The sequence below is a fragment of the Rattus norvegicus genome, chromosome 4 (genome assembly GCF_036323735.1).
Source record: "Rattus norvegicus strain BN/NHsdMcwi chromosome 4, GRCr8, whole genome shotgun sequence".
NCBI lineage: Eukaryota > Metazoa > Chordata > Mammalia > Rodentia > Muridae > Rattus > Rattus norvegicus.
The window spans coordinates 62967865-62991707 of NC_086022.1; the positions used below are offsets into that span (position 1 = coordinate 62967865).

General features: G+C 39.9%; 1 protein-coding gene across 3 annotated transcripts in view; it reads left to right on the forward strand.

The window, feature by feature from the left end:
- Exoc4 (exocyst complex component 4) overlaps positions 1-23843 on the forward strand; it is a 776646-nt gene that overhangs the window by 192969 nt on the left and 559834 nt on the right. For all 3 annotated transcript variants that reach the window (XM_039106944.2, XM_039106942.2, NM_053875.1), the window contains 2 exon segments: positions 15719-15864; positions 19595-19683. In XM_039106944.2, the coding sequence (XP_038962872.1) occupies positions 15719-15864; positions 19595-19683 (235 nt within the window).

The window sequence follows — 23843 nt, forward strand, 5'->3', positions numbered from 1 at the left end:
TTTATTGAGATTTTTTTCCTTTTTTCTGTTAGGTGGGAATTTTTTGTTTTGTTTTGTTTTATTGGCAGTCCCTTTTTAACTTTCCCTGGGTCCCTTTAATCTTTTACCAATGAATTTCTTTCAGCCAGTTTTTCCTTGAAAGGTTTCTTTTACTGTTGCAAGAGGCCTTTTGTTTTATGTGCTGCCCTGGCTGCCAGGATTTATTGAGAACTTCTTGCTTCTAGTTTGCTGCAGTTACACACCCCGACCCGTTTCTTTTTTTCTTGTTCATTCCAACAACTCTGTCCAGATCACTGTTGGAATAGGAGGATTTCTTAGCCTGTTGCCTAAATGTCTGGTTGATAGTTAAATAAATAATTTCCTGAGGTTTACTCCTAGAAATCATTTTTAGGCATATACAGAGAAAGACACGAATATTCAAATAAAATCAGTTTTCATGATTGCTGTTTTTATATCCATGGTATTTTGCCAAAGGTAGTTGTATTGTCTGAGTTCTGTCTTCTGTGTTCTTCTGCTTTCAAGTAACTGCTTTAGTTTGAACTGCTGCTCTAATGGACATGGGCACTGGTGTTTGGATGAGGGGAAAGTAAGCTAGGAGTGCCGGCAGCCTCTCAGACCAGTGACACTGTGGTCCCGAAAGTTGGTCAGCGTTACTTTTTTGAAGTATAGGAAAAGAAGGGGGAGGCTTTCTGTCTTTCTTTCTCCATAAGCGGGTGGCCTTTCCTTGGAGCAGCATCATTAAATCTTTACTTGAAGCTTAGCTCTCTTCCGTCAGCCTTGAACTTAGTGGGAATTCATTAAACATTCTGGCACTGGCTGTGTTTGGATCTAGATTTTGGCATTGTGAGTTGTTTTTATGTCTTTTTCATTTATGAGTCTTTTAATGGGAATGTGGGTGAGGTTGTGGGGTACTATTCATCAATTTACATCTTTACACTTAAACTTTTTTTGTTTTTGCTTGTAGATTGCCTATTAATTTTAAGTGGGAGGTATATCTTCTTTTATCTTATTTTTCTTAGTTACAAGTAGGATTTTAAAATTTAAATATATGTGGTAAATATGGACCAACATATTTTTAAAGTCAGAAGATTTGCCAATCTTTTTTGTATTAATATACAAAAATTATTTATATAACCAAATGATTTTCTGCATTTCATATGGTCATGATATTTAATATTTTGACTTTTTTATATTTGTATATTTTCTATATCTTCATTCCTGGACATGAATTATTTATAATTAGAACATTGTATATATTTGTGTATTTTGTCAACATGTATGTTTGCACCATGTGTGTTTTTTGTACCCACAAAGGCCAGAAGAGACCATCAGATTTCGTGGAGCTGGAGTTTCAGATGTTGTGAGCCACCAACCGTATGCTAGGATTTAACCCTGGGCCCTGTGGAGGAGCAGCCATGGCACTTACTCTGTGCTCTTTGTGCAGCTGCTAGGCATGGCTTAGTTAAGCCCGGTCTCCAGCAAAAGGATTTCAGTGTTAGGTGATTATTTAGTTCTGGTTTGAGTCTCAGTCTCACTTTAAAACCGTAGGGGAGGGGCAGGAATTTAGACTCATCATCTGCACTCTTATCTTTGGAATATTGGAAATGGTTCTCTGAGGCTGATGTCTGTTCAGGAAGATGTCTGCGTGGTGCCAGCTTCCAGTTTGTTGTCGTTAGTATGAACTTGTAGTTTATAACTTACTGGTGTATGGAAAGAGGTTAGTTATTTTGAGTGCAGTGATAGTGTGCTGTGAAAGATAGAGAGATATATTCTTTGGATATAACCTTCTTCATGAGAATTTGTGATTGGGATAAAAACTACGCAGCCAAGTTTATGATCTAGATACCTGCTTAGTAGTGTTGACATTAGTAACATGAGTTTTGCCTTCTGGCTTTCTGATTAGCTTTTCTATGAAAAAAGTATAGGAGAAGTCAAAAGACAGGACAAGAAAGAATGAAATCATTGGAGGAGACAGGAGAATGGTTCCCACAGCAATAATATGAGCACATCCCTCATGTGCACATCAAATAGATGACTGATGTTTAGGCAGTTAGGTTGTGAGAGAATTTGTACTTTGGCTGTAGAAATGTGGGACATGATTCTGAGTTGGTAAAACAAAGCCGTAAATAAATCTGAGGAGAAACCTGTTGACTACACTGGAACAGTGGCTCAGCCCAGGCTTCTACAGAAGGCAAGGATCTACCCCCACCATTCTACCCCCACCATTCTACCCCCACCATTCTACCCCCACCATTCTACCCCCACCATTCTACCCGCACCATTCTACCCCCACCATTCTACCCCCACCATTCTGCCCCCACCATTCTACCCCCACCATTCTACCCCCACCATTCTACCCCCACCATTCTACCCCTACCATTCTACCCGCACCATTCTACCCTCACCATTCTACCCTCACCGTTCTACCCCCACCATTCTACCCCCACCATTCTACCCCCACCATTCTACCCCCACCATTCTACCCCCACCATTCTACCCCCACCATTCTACCCGCACCATTCTACCCGCACCATTCTACCGCCACCATTCTACCCTCACCATTCTACCCCCACCATTCTACCTGCACCATTCTACCCCCACCATTCTACCCGCACCATTCTACCCGCACCATTCTACCTGCACCATTCTACCCGCACCATTCTACCCCCACCATTCTACCCCCACCATTCTACCCCCACCATTCTACCCCCACCATTCTACCCCCACCATTCTACCTACACCATTATACCCCCACCATTCTACCCGCACCATTCTACCGCCACCATTCTACCCGCACCATTCTACCCGCACCATTCTACCCGCACCATTCTACCCCCACCATTCTACCCCCACCATTCTACCCCCACCATTCTACCCCCACCATTCTACCCCCACCATTCTACCCGCACCATTCTACCCCCACCATTCTACCCGCACCATTCTACCCGCACCATTCTACCCCCACCATTCTACCCGCACCATTCTACCCCCACCATTCTACCCCCACCATTCTGCCCCCACCATTCTACCCCCACCATTCTACCCCCACCATTCTACCCCCACCATTCTACCCCTACCATTCTACCCGCACCATTCTACCCTCACCATTCTACCCCCACCATTCTACCCCCACCATTCTACCCCCACCATTCTACCCCCACCATTCTACCCCCACCATTCTACCCACACCATTTTACCCCACCATTCTACCAGCACCATTCTACCCCCACCATTCTACCCCCACCATTCTACCCCCACCATTCTACCCACACCATTCTACGCGCACCATTCTACCCGCACCATTCTACCCGCACCATTCTACCTGCACCATTCTACCCCCACCATTCTACCCGCACCATTCTACCCCCACCATTCTACCCCCACCATTCTACCTGCACCATTCTACCCCCACCATTCTACCCCCACCATTCTACCCCCACCATTCTACCTGCACCATTCTACCCCCACCATTCTACCCCCACCATTCTACCCTCACCATTCTACCCCCACCATTCTAACCCCACCATTCTACCCCCACCATTCTACCCTCACCATTCTACCCCCACCATTCTACCTGCACCATTCTACCTGCACCATTCTACCCGCACCATTCTACCCCCACCATTCTACCCCCACCATTCTACCTGCACCATTCTACCCCCACCATTCCACCCGCACCATTCTACCTGCACCATTCTACCCGCACCATTCTACCCGCACCATTCTACCTGCACCATTCTACCCCCCACCATTCTACCCGCACCATTCTACCCCCACCATTCTACCCCCACCATTCTACCCCCACCATTCTACCCGCACCATTCTACCTGCACCATTCTACCCCCACCATTCTACCCCCACCATTCTACCTGCACCATTCTACCCCCACCATTCTACCCTCACCATTCTACCCCCACCATTCTAACCCCACCATTCTACCCGCACCATTCTACCCGCACCATTCTACCCCCACCATTCTACCCCCACCATTCTACCCGCACCATTCTACCCCCACCATTCTACCCCTACCATTCTACCCTCACCATTCTACCCTCACCATTCTACCCCCACCATTCTACCCCTACCATTCTACCCCTACCATTCTACCCGCACCATTCTACCCTCACCATTCTACCCTCACCATTCTACCCACACCATTCTACCCCCACCATTCTACCCCTACCATTCTACCCTCACCATTCTACCTTCACCATTCTACCCCCACCATTCTACCCCTACCATTCTACCCGCACCATTCTACCCTCACCATTCTACCCTCACCATTCTACCCCCACCATTCTACCCCCACCATTCTACCCCCACCATTCTACCCCCACCATTCTACCTACACCATTATACCCACACCATTCTACCCCCACCAATCTACCTGCACCATTCTACCCCCACCATTCTACCCCCACCATTCTACCCCCACCATTCTACCCCCACCATTCTACCCGCACCATTCTACCTGCACCATTCTACCCGCACCATTCTACCCGCACCATTCTACCCGCACCATTCTACCCCCACCATTCTACCCCCACCATTCTACCTGCACCATTCTACCTGCACCATTCTACCCCCACCATTCTACCTGCACCATTCTACCCCCACCATTCTACCCCCACCATTCTACCTCCACCATTCTCTTCCATCTTCATATCTTACTCAACTTTCAGTTCTCTGCCCATTGTTTATGTTCAGAATTATTAGTGCTCATCCATTCTGGATAGGCTTCTTTTTAAAGTTATTCCTAGATTTGAATTATTTATAATTTAAATATTGTAGTATGTATATGTTTTATAAGCAAGTGTGTTTGCACCATGTGTGTTCCTGTGCCCACAAAGACCTGAAGAGGGTTTTAGCCAGGTCGTTTGATTCTTCCTTACTGTGGATTATTGACAGAAACCGATGGTAAGGCATGTACCCTGTGGAAGCATGTTCTTAGTAATAATGACAGAATAGCATCAAACGATACATGTGTGAACTACTAACCTTCCTGTTTACTATCAGCAAATGCAATATGTGTACCTTTGAGATACACCTTTTAAACTGTGCTATGTGAGGTCAGTTGTTCACTTCTGTAGTCCATTTCTATTTCCCTCCTTCCCCCATTAAATTGTCTTATCATGGCCTCAGCTGTTGTCGATCAATCTTTCTGATATGTAAAGTCTGCTTGTGTCCATCCTCTGTCAATCCGTAAGCTTATCATGACCTATATACAAGGATAGGATTGCTACCTTTTGTGGAAGGAGGATAAGCTATAAATATGAACAAGGCTTTAAAAAAGCCTAACATAAATCACTAAGAAAAATCTGTAGTCAACCATGAGACTATAAAAATCACTGTGAATTATAAGTAATGCAACAAGGTTACAGAAATCATCTTCTGTGAAAGCAAAAAATATGTTTCCACTTCCTCTAGTAAGGCTCAGTTATTTTAATATTATTGGTTGATCAGATTGTATGTGGAGTACCATATAGTAGAAATTTGGATGTAAAAGTTCTTGAAGGTAATTGATAATATGGAGGGAGCATTGATGCTTACTCTAACTTGCGGAGATTGCATTGAGTCTGCACTGCTGCGTTGTGATCAAAATAAATGTATGATGTGCTAATTGTAATATTATACATCTATGTATATACATGTTTAAATTATATATACATATAATTCCCTTTCCTGGTAAGGTCTATCTTGTATAGTTCAGGCTGCCTTCACACTTGATATGTAGTCAGGCTGGCCTCACATGTGTGATCTTTCTACCTCAGACTCAAAGGTCCTGTGTTTATAGGCATATACCCCCACGCCTAGCTTCCTCTTTCTAATTGCTCCTTGTTAGTAGTATATGGATTTTAAACTCTTCAGAAATCAAAATCTTTATTGAAAATTTCATACCTTTTTCTTTGATTTAGTTGCAGTCGTGTTTCCCCTGAAACTAGTGGTGACCTTTATGTCTTTCGCTTATAAAGAACCCAAAGAGTTTTCTTAAGCCTTCATTTTTTTTTTTTTTGTATTGTATGGATTCGAGTACTATTTTCTTGGGAAATTAATTTTGAATAGATGTTTGTAAGCATTTTAGTATGTTGCAAAGAACAGTCTTTATTATAGCTATTCTGTTACCCCTTGGATAGCAATCATAACATCCTTGTTGAAGTTTTTAATTGTAGTATACAGTTTTAATACAATTAAAGACATGTGTTTGGTATATAAATTTATTTGAAATCAGGATGATTTCCCATATTAAAGTACTTTATTCATGACATTCTGAGTGAACAACTTCTGTTAGTACTGGTGATAAAGCACAGGTGTAAGACACAGGGTTTTTTTCTTAGCTTGCCAGTTGAGATCAAATTAATCCATTTTTAACAACATTGCCATTTTAAACTAGTATATGATTGAGTTCATAGTTCTATGATTCAGCCTGTTTTCAAATGTCAATCTTAAAGGAAATCCACTTAGGCCAGCATTACACTTCCACTGTTACTTATTTGTGACCACGCAAAGTCTCCAAGTATTCAGTTTCTAAGAGATTAGGAAATGTTTCAAACTCAAAAAATTTTCAACATTTTAACAACCATTTTATTTTTCTTACATTTTAAACTCATTACTTTTTAGTAGTTTCCCACCTTTTTATCGTGAAGCTAAAGGTTATGAATGATAAACTCCCCATTTAGAACAGAACATATTTCTAACGTCAACCTGGGACATAGGAAGAAAACATACATTTAATTTCTAACTTTGTACCTGTAGAACCTCTTGCAGTGAGTTCTGGGCTACTTTGATCTGAGTGTTAAGGTGGTGATGGAGAAGAGAATTGCTGCCCCTGGCTGTGGCTGAGTTAGCTGTTGTCTGCATAGATAAGTGCTGATTCTAGCTTTAAACTGCCTTTGTGATATGCAAAAGTCCCAGCTTGCAGAGGTAAATCACTGCTATTTTGACTTAAAAACAAGCAAACAAACAAACAAACAAACAAACAGATGATTTATCTCACTAGTAGCAATGTGTTAAACATTAAAAATAACAGAATTTTATACAACATATAGCAGTTTAGCTGTTAACTTTGATCTCATTTCCCAAATGAGAGGTTAATATTACTTTTTAATTTGAGAATTATTGATTTTAATAGATTAAGCCTCTGAAAATATACACTATGAAAAATACATTTTGTGGCTACTCTGTTTCCTTTTCTCTTGGTCTAAGCCAGGATGTCTTTGAGTTATACATTCTGTACTCAACTGAGAAGCATTCTGTCTTCATCCATGAGCCCTTATTCAGAGATATTTTTGCTACTGAAAAGTAAATGTAGTGGAGCTGGCGGCTCCTGCAGCTCTTATTGTATGTTACTAGAACTGAATTGTAGAACATCATACATATTTAAATGGTCACCACATTCGCCTAGAGGCACATGTAGCTGGAAAAGTTTAGTAGTATTGTTTAATGGGTTCAGAAGTAACAGTAGTTATACCAAAACCATCAAGTTAGGCAATAACTATCTATGTGGTAGGAAAGAATGTCACTCTCAGGTCTGATAAACCGTTGCCTTCTGAAGTACAGATTCGTAGTTAACATTCACACGATTACATTGTCAGGTAGGCTTATCAGGGATGGGATCTTCACATGAGCCACTTTGGTAGATCCAGTAGTAACCGTGACCTAGAATCTGTAGTTAAGCATCTGTATTGGATGTGTCAGAAAACTTAGGCAACTGTACAAATGAAGTTCCACTGGCTCCTTTACAGATGTTGATAGTCATTTTGATCTGAATCATAGATGTGCCTTTATAAGTTCATATATCTTACATATCTTAGAGTTCAAGATGAAGCATAGAAGTGATTTGTAGATCTGAGCCAACTTGACCTTCACATTTAGGTGACAAATTTAGGTTCCTACCTCACAGAACATAATCATGAATACTGTTTCTACTAATAGATTGAATTGTAGGAGTAGATCATCGAAAATAGAGAACAGATATAAGCACCCTGGATGGAGTCTGCTGGTGCGATGGCTTTTTGCGTATGTTGTCCCTTGATTATTTGTGTAAGTGAACAGAAACAGAATGCCATAGTTCCTTGGAATAAAAGAGTCCTGAAGAGCTCTGAGCTTATTACCTGGTATACTACCGTGCGTGTGTGTTGCAGAATGGACAGACATACCAGTGATGTATTGATATTTGTGGTTAGCCATGAGAGGAGATTGAAGTTGACTTAGAGAGAGATGAAATGATTTTTTTAAGTTAGTAAGGATCTGTGGAGTGAACTAGCTTGATTTGATGAGAGAGCAACTCGCCAGTCTGATTAGAGTCCTGTTGTACATATTATAGTGATGATTGATTAATAAGAGTTTTTTTTCTTTCAAATATCAATTCCTGGGAATTTTATGTCCCCTGATCCTCTCTTTTTCTTTCTTCCTCCTTTCCTTAATTGATAACCTGTCCTGATTATCTGTTTTGTTGGGTAATCCCGATTCTATAGAGAAAGATTTCATCTACATAAAAGTATTGATTTACTTGATAGTGAATACACCCATACAGGTACACACAGGTGCAGGCACGCACATGATAGAACTTGTTGTATGAAGGAGGAGGTGGGGAAGAGAAGAGAAGGGAAGAGAATGGATATGAAAACCTTTTTATCTTTTAGGCTCATATAAAGAGAATGTGCTTCTTCTCTACTGAGAAATTCTGTTTGCAGGCTAATCTCCTAACTTTGATCCAGGCTATTCCCGTTGCTGTTGTTTCAAAAAGGCTCTATCTAGTAAGGGCTAGTGTTTCAGTCCAGAGCACCCTTGTCCTGCATAGACCTCACACTGAGTGAAACGCTTCTGTTGGTGAACTGTCTCTCAAAGCTTTATTGACCTTTGTGGAATTGAATCGTCCAAATGAATCTCACCAAGGCTGTTCTCCTATCGTCGTAGCTGTAGCTCCAGCAGCAGTGCTGAGAACTCAGACTTTGTAAAACAAACAAATGAAGCAGCGCTGTGAGAGTGTGTGTTGAGCAAACACAGAATTCTCTCAAACTTGTAGGAAGGAAAGTGGAGAATTGAAAGTATAGTTAGAGACAATAGAGTTTCTGAGACTTTTTTTTCCCCATAAATGTTTACCTGGATTAAGGAATATTTATTTTTCTTCTGGCTAGATAGTATAATGCAGATGTTATTTGCTTGAGTCCTTTATTTTTTCTGGGGCAAAGTCTTTCCATCTTATTATTATATCAGTGGTTGCTGTACCTGGTCTCTATTCAGCTGGAGACCTGGAAGAAGTACTAGAGATGGTGTGAGCATGTGCCTCGGGCTTCCCTTCATTCTTTTGCAGAACGTAGGCCCTCAGAAACTGTGGGATGTTGCTCCAAAGACAGGATTTTTCTTTCAACTGTGATGACACTATAATTGATCAAATATATTGTTTCTAGGAATTATAAATTCTTTTTGGAGTTTGAGGAGATGTCATGTTCATTTGTCAACATGTCACTCCAGGGACACAGGTGCAGTGAATTTATGGGGAAGTGCCTCATGTTTCTCCAAATCATATAAATTGAAACTGAAAAAAAAAAAAAACCCAACCCTGTGGTGGATTACTCGTCAGATAGGGAGCAATTAAAATCTCCGTGTTGATGGCATTTCCATGTGACTCTTAGGGTTCCCTGTAGCATAGGTGAAGTCAGGTGCAGGAGGATAGGGGAAGAACTTTGGAGACTTGTAGATGTTTTCTCAGAAAAGAATACTACAATACTGCACCGTTTCTTCTCTAGCAGAGAGAATATTACACATTTTAGTCAAGTGCATGATTAACTTTGACATTTGGAAATAGAACTTCATACAAAAATAAGCTTGGTAGTTTTGCATGTTTAATTAAGATGTTTGGTTCTTGTCAAGACTGCTATCCCCCTCCCCCGATGAAGGGCAATATATTCTCAACTTCTGAAATTTCAGAAACCTGTACTTAACCTTTAATCGTTATTCCATTTACATGGAAATCTGATTAACAACTTTTAAAGTTCATGAGCTCCTGGTAAATGCAATTAAGACCTTTTGGGGGTTTGCTATTAAGAGCTGGCATTTAAAGAAGACTAGGATATGGCTACTGTTGCTGTCTTCGCTATAGCAGGATGTCTTAAGCAATTAGCAGAGAACATGAAGTACATGAATTGTACTGCATTGCTTCTGCGTTAACATGGTTGCTATTTAAATAGGTTGCTATCTTTTCCTTCTCTCTAACTTGCTTTCTCCCATGAGCTTATTACACAGGGGGAGCACGGTGTCGAGGCTAACTAGGTGGAGGTGTGGTGCTCTGCAGTACTGCAAGTGATGCTCACAGCCCCTCCTTGTAGTATTCTCCAGTCCTGTTTTCAGGCATGCAGTCTCAGGTCGTGTGTGATCACATTCGTCATCCTTCTTTACTGACTTTCTATCATTTCACCACTGGATAAATCATTACAAAAATAATTACGGTATACAACTATTTTCAAAGCTCAGTACTTCAGCTATAGGATTCCAGGTCCTGTTCTTGAGTTACAGGTGCAGGAAGGAGGAGAGTTGGGTGGTGCAGGGTCATGTAATATCATGTATAGGCCGACATGTGTTGATGCATACAGGTTGGGTGGCAAATAATTCAAAGTGGACAGGGTTATACTGGATCATATGCTGTCTATGAAGCACATTTTTTTTATTTCACTTAGGAACAGAGTTAGTTCCCATTGATGAATGCATGTAAGTAATAAGGTACCTTATGTATGTCAGGGCACTGCTTTTAGTGTTTAGAGATGATCAGTAAAATCATGAGGTCACATATGAAGAGAGGCAAATTAGCAATATATATTCCATATAGCTACTATTAGAGAATACTTGCATCTTCGTATATTTCAGTATCGTGAAATTTTTATGATCAGACATTGTTTTTGAATAAGAGATCAGATTAAAATAAGGAAGTATTAAAAAATAAAGTTAGATGAGAAAGTGAATCTAAAATAATTAAATTTTACACCAGAATTATCAGTTCTCCATTTTTGACCCTAGAGTTTCTATCTGTACTATAAACTAATTTAAGTAATCAGTGTAGCTCATTTGATCGACCTTTTAATTTATTATCAACCTCATTTGTAACAGATAGATGAAATAATTTAGTTCCATGTTTTGAATTACCATGTAACTTCTTAGTATAAATAGTATATGTAATAAAAAAACCTAATATAGATATGAAATTTTATGTTGGAGATAGAATTTTTTTTAAAACAAAAGCCTACAAGAAGTCTAGAGTGAATAATTTTAATTGAGTTTTAATTACAAAGATTTTAAAATGATATTTGAGCTTTATATGAAGTTGTGGTAATACAGAGTTTTAAGCAAAGTGCTTTCTTGTCAAGTTACATAAGGAGGTTAAGTGACAGGTGAAAGTTTAATATCCAGCTGTAGATGGTTACCTGCCAGGCCTGGGGAAACATACACATAGCTGCTGGTGATCCTGGAAGCACTTAAAGGTACAGAAAAGGCTTTGAAGGCAGCATGGGATCGGATTGGTTCTTACAGGAGCAGAAGAACTTAGGTATCCATGAAGTCCTTTCTAGTTAGGGCCACTAGGCATATACATTCAAAGCAGGGTACATAGGGCCTTGATTCTGGATAAGCCAACTGCGGTTTTCTTTGTGGACTCCTTTATTTATCTCTGTATCTAGGTGCTGTATTCTTAGTGCTTTCAAACTTTAGTACCTCCCAGGCCTAACAGTGTTTCTCTCAAACCCCAATAAGACAGTCTTTAGCATACTTCCTAGCATTCTGTAGATACAAATAAATGTTAATTGAATCTGGATCTGTACCTGTTATTTCTGTGATCTCATTTTGAATGAATTATAAGTGGTTTTTAATATGTGTGAATAGTCACATGTTATAGAGAACCAATATGAAAGCGTCTTTAGTAACTAAACTGCTAATTGGAAATGCTGGGTCTTAGGTACTTAATTGAATAAACTGTCTCCAGAGAGCAATTTGGCCCTTTTCCAAGATGCATTAACTCTTTGGGGTCATTAGGGTAGCACTTATCTCATTGGAGCAGAAATTTAATAAATGCTGCTCCCATGATGTGAGTAAATTAATGTACCTGAGAAAGCCTGAAGTTTCACCATGGGTGCCGTAGCTCTACCCTGGGGAGCTCATCTGTGAATGTGGAACACCAGTGAGGAGCTGCCCTTTAGATTATATTACTTTCAATTCAGGTAACTAAGTGAGCAGCTGCACTGCTTAGGATGCCGTGTTAGGTATCAGAGATACAAAGAAAAGCTGTGGCTTGAACTCAGAGAGAAGGTTATAAAAACCCACAAACAGGAAATAGACAAAACAAAACACAAAAGAAGGAAAACAAACATGCAGGAGAAATCCTTGGAGAAACTCCAGTAGCTGCATAGGTTGTAAGTTGGGTGAGATAGTGAGGGTGGACAGTAATCTCCTGGGTCATGATGTCTGTTCATAAGTTTTACTCAAGATTTATTATTGCAATGTACAGTCTGCTCAATATAGATGTCTATACACAGATACGAACAAATCTTTACATATGTGTATGAACTATGAGCTAGATGAACAAACACCTTTTTGAAAGTGCTATTTTTCTTGAATATTTCATTTCATCACCATGTGTATATGGAATACTTAGTTCTACCACTAACCTAACATTAGGCAAGTGGCCAGCCAGCCTCCTTTGGAAATATCTTACATTTGGCTGTGAGGCCATTATGAGTAATACTAATCTGTTCTCCCCATCAAAGTTCAACTGGCAAGATAGATACAGCTAGTTGTTATTGTAAGACTAAGGAGAGATTACATAAAAAGATCACTGTTCAAAAAAATGCTGTAAAGAGAATTGAATTAGTACAACCACAGAAAGCCAAAAACTCAGAACCCCTTTTCCCTTACACATGGAAAGATATCTTCCCCTTACATGTGGAGTCATGTTAATAATAAGCCTACAAATTTCATATTTATTTTTAGAAAACTCTATGCATAACTAAATACTTCTCATAGATAATGTGTTAAATAAACGAGATTAAGTGGTAAGTGAGGAGTTCCTTCAGAATGATGTTACTAGTGTTCAGGAACTTATACATTTCAGAATTTTGTTGCTTCGTTACATCATGGGATTTCTAATGGACACAGCGACAACTGCTAACCCACGAGTATACTGGCAGAGCTGTGCACACGGATTGTGTTTGTAGACATATCAGTTGGGACTGGGCACCACACAATCTCTAGTTCTCTATGTTTGATCAGCTAAGGCTTTCTGTACTGATCCCTATCTGTTTCCAAGAGGAATTTCTGTGATGAGAGGTTATAACTAGACTAATTGTCAGAACATGGTAAATATTTATCGTGTTGTTAGGGAACATACTGGTTTAGTGAGGTGGTGTTTGTAGGTCCTCTTCTAAGATCTATTACTTCACTACCTTGGGTAGTTGTTTATTCCATTACTAGCCCTGAGATCATATATATTTACACACATGTATATGATATGTATGAGCATGTATACATATATACACATACACACATATATAGCTTACATTATACGGAAAGTTGTGTTTATGGATTCAGGAATATATGTCAGTATATCATATTCAAATTCATATAGAGAATAAGGGGACACCTAGGAAGTGTTGGGGAGATAAAAGGGTAGGTTGAAATGATTTAATTATATTATAATTAAAAATTATTAAAGTAGTCCTACATTTAAAGTTAGGCGGTAAGAATAAACAATGTGTAAAAATAAAATGTCAACTGGAGGAATAGCTGCTTGTATCTGAAAATAATTTAAGTTTTAGCAAATTGGATTTTACCTTTGAAATGTGAGTAAAGTCAAGCATACCCTTACACATGTGGGGATATAATTTGTGAGAGGCATCAGCAGTAAAACATACCATGGCAAAGGAAACCATAGATGTGAAGGCTACTTTTAGAACTTTGGGACCTAAAGACAAAAAGGAATTAAGGATTTCAGATAGCACATAATCGCCAAAGGTGAATTTTGATGAGAAGACAGAAGTAGAATCTGTTTAAAGGTGGTGATATCCTGGGGGAGAGCCAGACAAACAGGGAGGTCACTGACATGGGGAAAGACCCCTGATCTTAAGGTCCAGGGCTCCGGGGAGTGCTTGTTGTTCTGCCCTGCTTGGTCAGTGATTTATTGTGAAGGCCATCTCTTCTTTCCTGCAGCGTAAGCAAGGCCTTACAGCAATCGCTGGGTTCAGTGTAGCCTTACGCTTTCACAGTGGCCTATCTCTCTTGTTGGGGATAAGTCCAGCACTTGACACTGTGAATTAGTAAAGATCTTTCTATCTCTGTCACTTTGAAATTGTTTTTGAGTATCCTAGCTTTCTTTTGATCGTATATGGCTGAGTATCTTTCCAGTAGCTCTCAGTCCACAGCCTGGTCACGTTCCTCAGTTGAACTGTAAGTGGAGACTCAAATCAGTGTCTCCCTCATACCAGATAGTTGAGTGATGCTTATCAGAGATGATATTTGTTCCTGTTGCTTTATGAACTTGGTGGATAGTACTCTCACGGTCCCATAAGTAAGGTAAGCGTTTCCCATTCCATTACAGTGTTTTGTGGATTCCTGCACCATTTCTATTGTGCAGAAGCTGTTGATACCCACAGTACTGCTCTTAAAAAGAGTTTGTGAAGCTCTGTGGAACACCTGGTCATGAACAGGATTTGGAAAAATTTAAGATCTAATCTTCAACTACAGAATATAGATAGAAATTCAGACTTAATGGATTTGAGACTCAAAAGAATGCTAATGTTTAAAAAACTTCTAATGTTTAAATAACATGTTTGCTTGTGGCAGACCTTCCAAGTTACTAAATAATGCTCATAGGCTTCAGAATTGGTTTACGATGATGATATTTAAAATAGATTAATGTTCAATGAGTGAGTAAATCAGATGCAACTTTGACTCTCTGAAAAACGTTGGTAGTTTTGTCTTTTTTTTTTAATGACAGAATCAAGTTATTAGGTATTTTTTAGGAACTATTGTGCTTTCTGATTTCTGTTTTTTCATGGATTGTTTAGAATTCTGCTAACTAGTTGCCTCTAGCGCAGGCTCCAAACCTTGTGATTCTGTAGTGAGTTGATCTTATAAGGAGTACCTTTTGGAAGAAGTTAATCAAAAACAATTGCCTCCCCTCCCCCCCATTTCAAGGTAAATAGCAGTTCTAGTAAGCTTGGCAGGTCAGGAGTACCTTACTCAGCCCCACCTCCTAGGCCTTCCTTGACAGGTGTGCTGTCATGCTTGTATATAGTGCTGACAGAACGAAGGGTTACAGCATGGACCCTGCCATTAGCCCATCGGTGACTGCTTTGCAGCTTACAAATCTCTCTGAACCCACAACCTGATACATCTAAACAGAGTAATGCGTTGCCTAGAGCACAGTGAGTGTGCTCAGTAAATGTTAGGCCATTGCTGCTAATGCTGCTATACTTTGCAATAATGAGGATTAAATGCTAAGTAAAGAAGAATTTTGACGAATTCCCTCAACATGCTACCTGGCATGTTCCAATGCCTATAAACTCCCGTTCCCTGTGAATTGCTAACAAGAATATTATTTTATGGCCGTAATAAAGCTTTTCTTATATCTTTGAATAGAAGAATGAATACCTAGGCTAATATATTCTCAAAGTCTGAGATGAGGTTTTTAAATATATTTGTACAATAAATTCAACTCCTCATTGTGATTGTGCAGATGCTGTTGACTGAATACTTGGATATGAAGAACACACGTACTGCGTCAGAGCCGTCAGCTCAACTAAGCTATGCCAGTACTGGACGAGAGTTCGCAGCCTTTTTTGCCAAGAAGAAACCACAAAGGCCAAAGAATTCTCTTTTCAAGTACGTATCACAGTGTGGAGAGCCAGCTCTGAGGGTGAGGGCTTTCTACACCATCCACAGCCACACATTTGCTAGCTGAAGCTGCCTTGGAGCAATTTATAGGAAGTGAACATATTTTATTTTGTATCTTGTTGCCTTCTGTCAGGTAAAGTGGCTGTTTTCGAATGGCTATCGGACTATCTATAACTCTCAGTACATTTTTAAAGGTAGTTTCTGGGACTTTTATACAAAATCAAGAGAAGTAAAACTTCCCAGGTATTTCTGGGGAATTTTATATTAAATTAAAGGAAATGAAATATGTTATCCTTGACAAAGCCCCCAGTGCCAAAAATAACCTTTGTTTTTAATACAGGAACAATCCAGAAGCTTTTAATTTTTCTTAATTACCATTTTAGTGAGCTCTACCAAGCCATGTGCTCAGAATGTGCATTTCTTGGTGACAGTGATGTTAGTAATACTGCCAGCTGGTGCTGATTGAATACTTTTTATGTACAAGATTCTGTGCACATGGTGAGTTTATCAAAATGATTCCAATAAAGCTATTTCATTTGGTATTAGTCAAATTTTAGCAACTGTAAGCAGCAGAACCTAAGCTTCATTCCTTACTAAGTTCTATAAATACAAAAGTCTCATAAACAAAAGCTCATCCATGAGAAATATTAAGTAAATTATGTAAAGCGATAGATCCCTCAAGTTGTAGTGAGATACAGACAAGAGGAGAGAAGCCTCTCACCCTGAAATATAGTTTGTGTCTGCAGCTGGTTGAGAGTAAAAAGCCTTACCACAACTGACAAATCGCAGTAGCCTGCAGAGACAGTCTCTTTTTCCCAGAGATGCTCAAACAAGGACATTAAAAAGAACACATTTGAAGAAAGGCTGGAGAGATGGCTCAGTGGTTAAGAACACTGACTGTTCTTCCAGAAGTCCTACGTTCAAATCCCAGCAAGTACATAGTGACTCACGACCATCTTTAAAGAGATCTGATGCCCACTTCTGGTGTGTCTGAAGATAGCTACAGTGTAATTATATATAATAAAGAAATCTTAAAAGAAAAAAAAAAGCAAAAAAGAAAAAAGCAAAAGAACACAGGAACTATACTTGCCAAGGGTCTGTATGTTCATGCCCTTGAGCTTAACAATATCCATATTCTGTTTCATCCTCCAGGTTGAACGATGATCTTCATGAGCCATCATACACTTTTATTTGAAAAAAGGAAAAAAAATTAAAATAAGCACATTGTGTATTTTATTTCATATTTTTACTGTTTTTAAACTTGAAATTTGCTTAATCTTTGAACCTGATTATAAATTATATTTTTGCAGCAGTATAACTTCAAAAGCCACCAGAACATATATATGTGTATGCATGTGCACACACACACACACACACACACACACACACACACACACACACACACACACACACTTCAGTGTCGTTCTCTCTTCAGGCTTTTACTCCTGTTTGTGTGCATATTACTGTCCCTTTCTTCTGTCACTCAGTTTCTCTCTCTCCTTCCCTCCCTAGTTCTTTCTCCTTTGAAAGCTATACTTACCTTTACCCTATGTACTTGTTCTTTCTCTGATGAATATTCAGACCAAAAGCATGTTGGGGATGAAGGGGCATATTTGGCTTAAATTTCCAGATTAGACCATTATTGAGGAACTCCGGGCTTGAACTGAAGTAGCAACTGTGTGTGAAGGGTCCGGATAATATTGCTTACTTATTTGCTCTCTCCCGCTGGGCTTCTCAGCCAACTTTTTAATACAGTGTGGGTCTACATGCCTGAGGATGGTGACACCCACCGTGGGCTGGGCCCTTCTACACCAATTGGCACTTAAAACATATGGCCAACTGATCAAGGGTGGTCTTTCTTGGTTCTCTTTTTTCAGGATTGTGTTATGTTGGCAGCAAAGACTCAGCAAAGACCTTCTAAATTGAAGAAAGCAGGCGTCAGGGTTCTCACATGCCATGTTCTCAGCCATCACTGTCTTCAGGCTGAGACCAAGCACACATATTCAATCATTCAGTGTTGCCCAAATTGTAGGGTTGGGGTTGGTGTGGGGGGAACCCCCTAATTGTTAGAAATGAAAAATATTAAATAATTCTTATACATTTATTATTATTATTATTGGGCAGAAATAAAACTCATTATCGTCCCAGAATTGGGCAGTTAAACAGATCTGCTCACTTTTAACTTGGATCCACTGTTAATGAGCCATGCAGGCCTGAGTAGGTCTCATATCTGAGCTTGCCTCAGTGGCTTTCACTATCAAATAAGGAGGTGAGACTAAAGAATCTCTCATGCCTCTTTTGCTATAAAATTATCTCAGTGTATGACTTGTTGCAAACAGAAAGAGAGTTCATGAATAGCAAGCCTATCAAGTCATAAAGGACTCAGATTGTGGAGAGCTATAATCTATTTCTATCGAATCTGTGAAGGACTTTATTACCCTCTTTAATTGCCCTTAGCCAAGGTTAATTGTGTTTAAGTTCTCTCTTATTGTACATTTACTTCTTTATTCTTCGCTTGAGAGTTGTTTTTTCCTTTGCGATCTCTGATCAATAGCTGTCAGCAGGCTTTTGGAGGTCAGTGGCTCCTTTTCTGCACTTGACTGGCAGGTGGCACGTTTGAAGTACTGCACACTTCGCCCTGCTTCTGGCTCTTGGTGCTCTTAGTTCTTGGTGGGGTGCGGAGAGCAGATCAAGTAACTGAAGTATTTCCTTCCCAGGCTGATACTCATCTTGGTATTCATGCTCCTTGTCAAGGGCTGGATAAAAGAGACATGATTAAGAAAATGATGCTCCTTTCTTGTTGCTGCCGGTCCTTGAGTCCACAGACTCCGTTGCTTTCTCCCTATGTTGTTGACCCTTTAAAGGAAGAGTTCTTGGAAGGATCCCTTCTTTCCTCAGCTTCTTTTCCTGGCTTTGAAAGTCTCAGATACGAAAGGGAATCTGTTACTCATCAAAGGATTTGCTATTTGATACAGTCACAGTTTCACTTTGCTTTATTTATACCTATAAGCTATTCTTTATGACCGATTTGTTTTGTGTTCCTTGTTTTAACCTTTAGAGACCCATTCTTTACCACAATTCTGTTTCCCATGTTTCTGACCTAAACAGTTCCTGGAGAATACTTAAATGGTGCTATATAGCAGGCTAAAACTAGCAGCCATTTGGAAAGTCTTTTTTAGAACATTTAGTTAGGGACTAATGATGCCTTGCTTTTTTGATATCACTGGTCTTTTCTTGAATCCTCTGCATTAATCTTTTAATTTATCAATTCAGGAAGAAAACTGCTCTGAAGAGCCATTATGTCTGCTTAGGCAGAGGTTAGTCAGTGATGGGTTTTGATTTGGGTAGTAGCCCAATTAGAATGACTTTGTAGGATACATTTGTTGCTGTAGATGTAGTCATGCTCTGATATAATGATGATGACTATGGCTATGAGGATCTGAAGGTAACAGAAGTGGAGGAGGGCAGTATTATTGTAGGTGAAGAAGGCAAAAGGGAAAAGATCCAAATACTCCTGAGAGGAACACTAGCAGGGATCTTCTTTATAAAACAAGGTTTGGGCAGTGCTCTCTGGACTTTTTATGGTATAGCCAATATGTCATAATTGTTATACACCAGGGAATGTTATACGGACAAGAATAGGATAGAATTTTTGGGGAGCATAGAGATGGATGGCCCTACATGACTTAACTGTGTGGTACCGTGTGCTGCATTTTAGGTTTGAATCATCCTCCCATGCTATCAGTATGAGCGCCTATCTCCGAGAACAGAGAAGGGAGCTGTACAGTCGGAGTGGAGAACTTCAAGGTAAGTGATTGATTGCACTTCTCTAGAAAATCAGTTGTCTGCAGGATCGTCTGCAGTGGAGAGCATGTGAGTGTATGTTCTGCTTTCACAGTTCCTTTTAGACAACAAATTCTAATGAATTGTTAGTCCTTTCCCATTACTACCCTGTCATTTCCCAACGTCTGATATCAAGCTTCTAAAACTAATACTAAAACTAAAGACCGCCTTGCCACTGAGGTGGAAATTCTAAGCAGATGTGTTGAAGCAAGACTGAGTCCAGCAGCATTTAAATAAAATGCTAGTCTTATGTCGGCCAGTATGATTGTCCTTTTGTTTATTACTTTTGAAGTCTTCTGGAGTCTGGCAGGTGGAAAATGGGAAGCTCAGCCTTTGTCATGTAAAGAGTTCACAGATGCTTTCTGGATAGTGTGCTTTCGCCTTGTAAATTGACCCATAAGATATTTGGACCCATTTGTGCTTACTAGCAAGTTTTAATTTGCAGGGGAAATATTTTTAAAATAAATTATAATATAAATAAAATAAGATATGAGGTACCAACATTATATTTTGTGACAAAGAAATAGATACTATCTTACGGTTTCTGTTGCTGTGACTTTCTTCACCTCGACCAAGGCAACTCTTAGAAAGGAAAATGTTTCATTGGGGGATAGCTTCTGGTTCAGAGTTTTAGTATATTATCAACATGGCAGGAAGCATGGAGTTGCACATGTAGACATGGTGCTGGAGAAGGAGCTAAGAGTACTATATTTAGATCTGCAGGCAGAGAGAGAGAGAGAGAGAGAGAGAGAGAGAGAGAGAGAGAGAGAGAGAGAGAGCGCCAGCCTGCCTTGAGCCTATGAAACCTCAAAGCACAGTTCCCAGTGATACACTGACTCCTAAGAGGCCTCACTTGCTCCACAAGGCTACACCTCCTGATTCCTGTCAAGTAGCCCCCCTCCCTAATGACCTAATTCAAGTATCAAATATATAAGCCCATGGGGGCTATACCTGTTCAAATTGCCACCCTAGCCATGGTGAAACACATATATGAAGAAAGATTTATGAGGGTTTCCTAATCATTATTAGGTGTTATAAGAAATGGAAGTCAAATAAAAAGAAATTTAAGATAGAGATTTAAGATCCAGTTAACAAAGAGAGACATGTGTACACATGTGTGCATGGTCAGCCCTCCTATCCGTACATTCTTTGTGAAGTTGCTTCTATGCTAAACACATATTGGCTCTTTCTATCATAGCTTAAATACTTTAATAGGGCAGCTATTGCTATAGCATTTATATCATATTAGTCATTATAAAACGATGACTTCGAGTAACAAGAGTGAATGTTTGTAAGTTATGTGTAGATTCTGTATTATTTTATGTAAGAAATTTGAACATATTTGAGTTTTACTATCCATAGCGGATGAACATGCACTTACTGCTTACAGATATCTCAACAACGGCTTGGTGACATACATATTAATAACTTGATAGATCACATGTATAGAATTGCTAGAGGAGTTCAGAGAACAGAGTGAATATTTTAGAACTTGGACTTTACAAAGAGATGGATTTGAATACTTTTAGAGTCATTTACGCACAGGGCTATTTTGATTATTTTGCTGTGACTGGCCTACACAGTTTCTTAGTTGGTCATACTCATCATAGATCTTCCTTAGAACAAACACTATGTGGTAACTAGCCAGCCTTTCTTGGTTTTCGGAATGCTTCCTAGTCATCCCATGTCCACCTTTATTACCACGCTATTAACCTGTAATGTTTTTCAAAAATCTTTGCTGTACTCTCTCATATCTCATTGCAGTAATTGTCTCAAAGAGCATACTAGCCAGAAGTATAAGGCTCGAAACATGCTCTGTAAGCATTAGAATGAGATTGGCATCACGACATCTATTTATTTGCTATTAAGGTATTGTGACTCCTGATCTAGATTAGAACTGACCCCTTCTATCAGGCATGGAGTGGAGCACAATGCTGACCCAGCTCTAGAAGGTAGCTACTTTCTAGGAGAGGTGGAGAGAAAAGGAGTACACTGAAACGTGTGGAATGGCGTGGCAGTAGTAGTGACATGGACTTGAGTTTGTAGGGTTGGGATCCCACGTAAGGTGCTCCTTTGGGTCACGCCAGGTTATTGAGGGCTAGTGGAACATTTTTCCTACTGTCCTGTTTTGTGTGGTTTGGCGGTGTTGTATGTATGTGTGTATTTACTAAATACTTCAAATTTGTCCCTATAATTTTTCTGCCATCTATCTAATATTAAATCCTTTTAACCCTTACAAGGCCTTCCCCTAAAATTAATTCCTGATCATTTCATTCTTAAAAAAAAGGATGAATATTTGAAAGGGCAGTTATGTGTTGACTCTGTAATTGAGTAGTAATTACAGAGTGTGTGTAGGATCTCTGTCCTCAGCACAGTCTCTTCTAACATATCCCTGCACCATAGCACAAATACTCACTTAGCACTTGTAGGTAAAACAGCACTTAGATGTAATCAGTGCAGCAGCAGTGTCCCTGTCTGTCACTCAGGGCCAAGTTATTAGTGACTAGTGCCACATGCTGTTTCTGAGACAGTGAGCATAGTAAGAACTCTGTGGTGGAGCCTTGTGGACTTTTCAGTTCTCCTCTGTGGTCCATGATTTCTTAAGAGACAGAAGAGCTGGCAATTCAGAGTAGCCAGTTCTGAGCCTCAATGCTCACTGCTAGCTGAACACTAGCAGCTAGTGCTAGCTAGCTCTAGCTACTAACACTAGCAACTGCTAGCTCTCACTGCTAGCTGAACAGGCACAGGTAAATTATTCTTTCTCTTTGCTTTTGCTTTTTTCCCCCTTAATTATGATCCTGTGAAGATGCTTTGAGAAGTTGACTTTAATTAATGCAGAAGGCAGTATTTAGTTCATTGTTAATGGGATGGTGTCCTTCTTGCCTATAATGTTCTTTCTGGTGCCGTGATTGGGAGTCAGCTTCTCTCTCCATATCTTCCTCTCAGTCTCTCTCTGACTTTCCCATCTTAGTAGCAGTCCCCCCCTCCCCCCCAACACACACACATACACACACGCACACACACACACACGCACACACAGAGAAATTCTGTTTTTCCCTCTGTCCTTTTTCTTATGTTAAGCCCAACCTGACTTCCGAGGTAAAATTATTTGTTACTTATTCATTCTAGTGAGCTCCCTTGCTTTCCTTTCCACTCCCCTCTGTTTCAGACACATATTCCCTCTTTGGGTTTGGCCCTGCTGTTTAGTGTTTTACTGCCATGTGTCTTCCCTGTTCTCTTTGTGAGTGTGCCCCATAGTATACCATGGGCCATTGTTTACCTGGCAGAATTTATGACAAAGACTGCTTCTTACAGTGTTTGTTAGTGCACATGCACCCTCAACAGGCTCACTGCAAGAGAATGAGTAAGGATACTTAAGGTATGAGATAGATAGAGATTGCCTTAGTGGGAGGTAGAGCCACGACAGGTGTGGTGACTAACAGCCTTTATCTTTGTGGTAGGTTTACATGCATTTCCACATTTAAAGAGGAAGGACCATGCATCCTTACACTGACTCATTATTAAGTAGAAAAGTTGTTCTAGAGTTGCCAACCCCAGGGGGAAACTGCTGTACATAAGTGGAAGGAAAAAGGAAAATAGCCAAGTTACACGATAGGAAACGGAAGAATGAGTTCAATCTAACTTTCTCATCCTTTAGAACACTCACTGAATACTGCACTCTGCACCAGAAGTTCGGTACACTGAGTGTGCTGAGCATGATTGCAGGAACGGCTTTGGTTACCAGAGAGAAAAGGTTGTGAACACATTTATAATAGCCATTAAAAGGTACTGTAGTGTACTGACACCTCATGTGCTTGGGGAGGCAGTGGATCAGCTGACTAGCTTTTGTGAAGGTTTGAGGGTGTTTGGTTCAGGAGCAAAAGTTTCTCTGATGAGTGCTTTTAACATTTCAGAGGGAAAAAAAAAAAGAGAGAAATCACACCTATTCTCTATTTTAAAATGGTGTCTTCTTTTCAGTCATTCATTAATATGACCGTTGCAAGCACCACACTCACTCTTGAAAAAGCCTAATTGAGTAGGTCATCCGGGTCCTAAGAGACTGGCCAGATTTCCGTATCTTCTTTTAAGGCCACATAGCTGTAGGCTTTTCCTCTCAGTGGTTT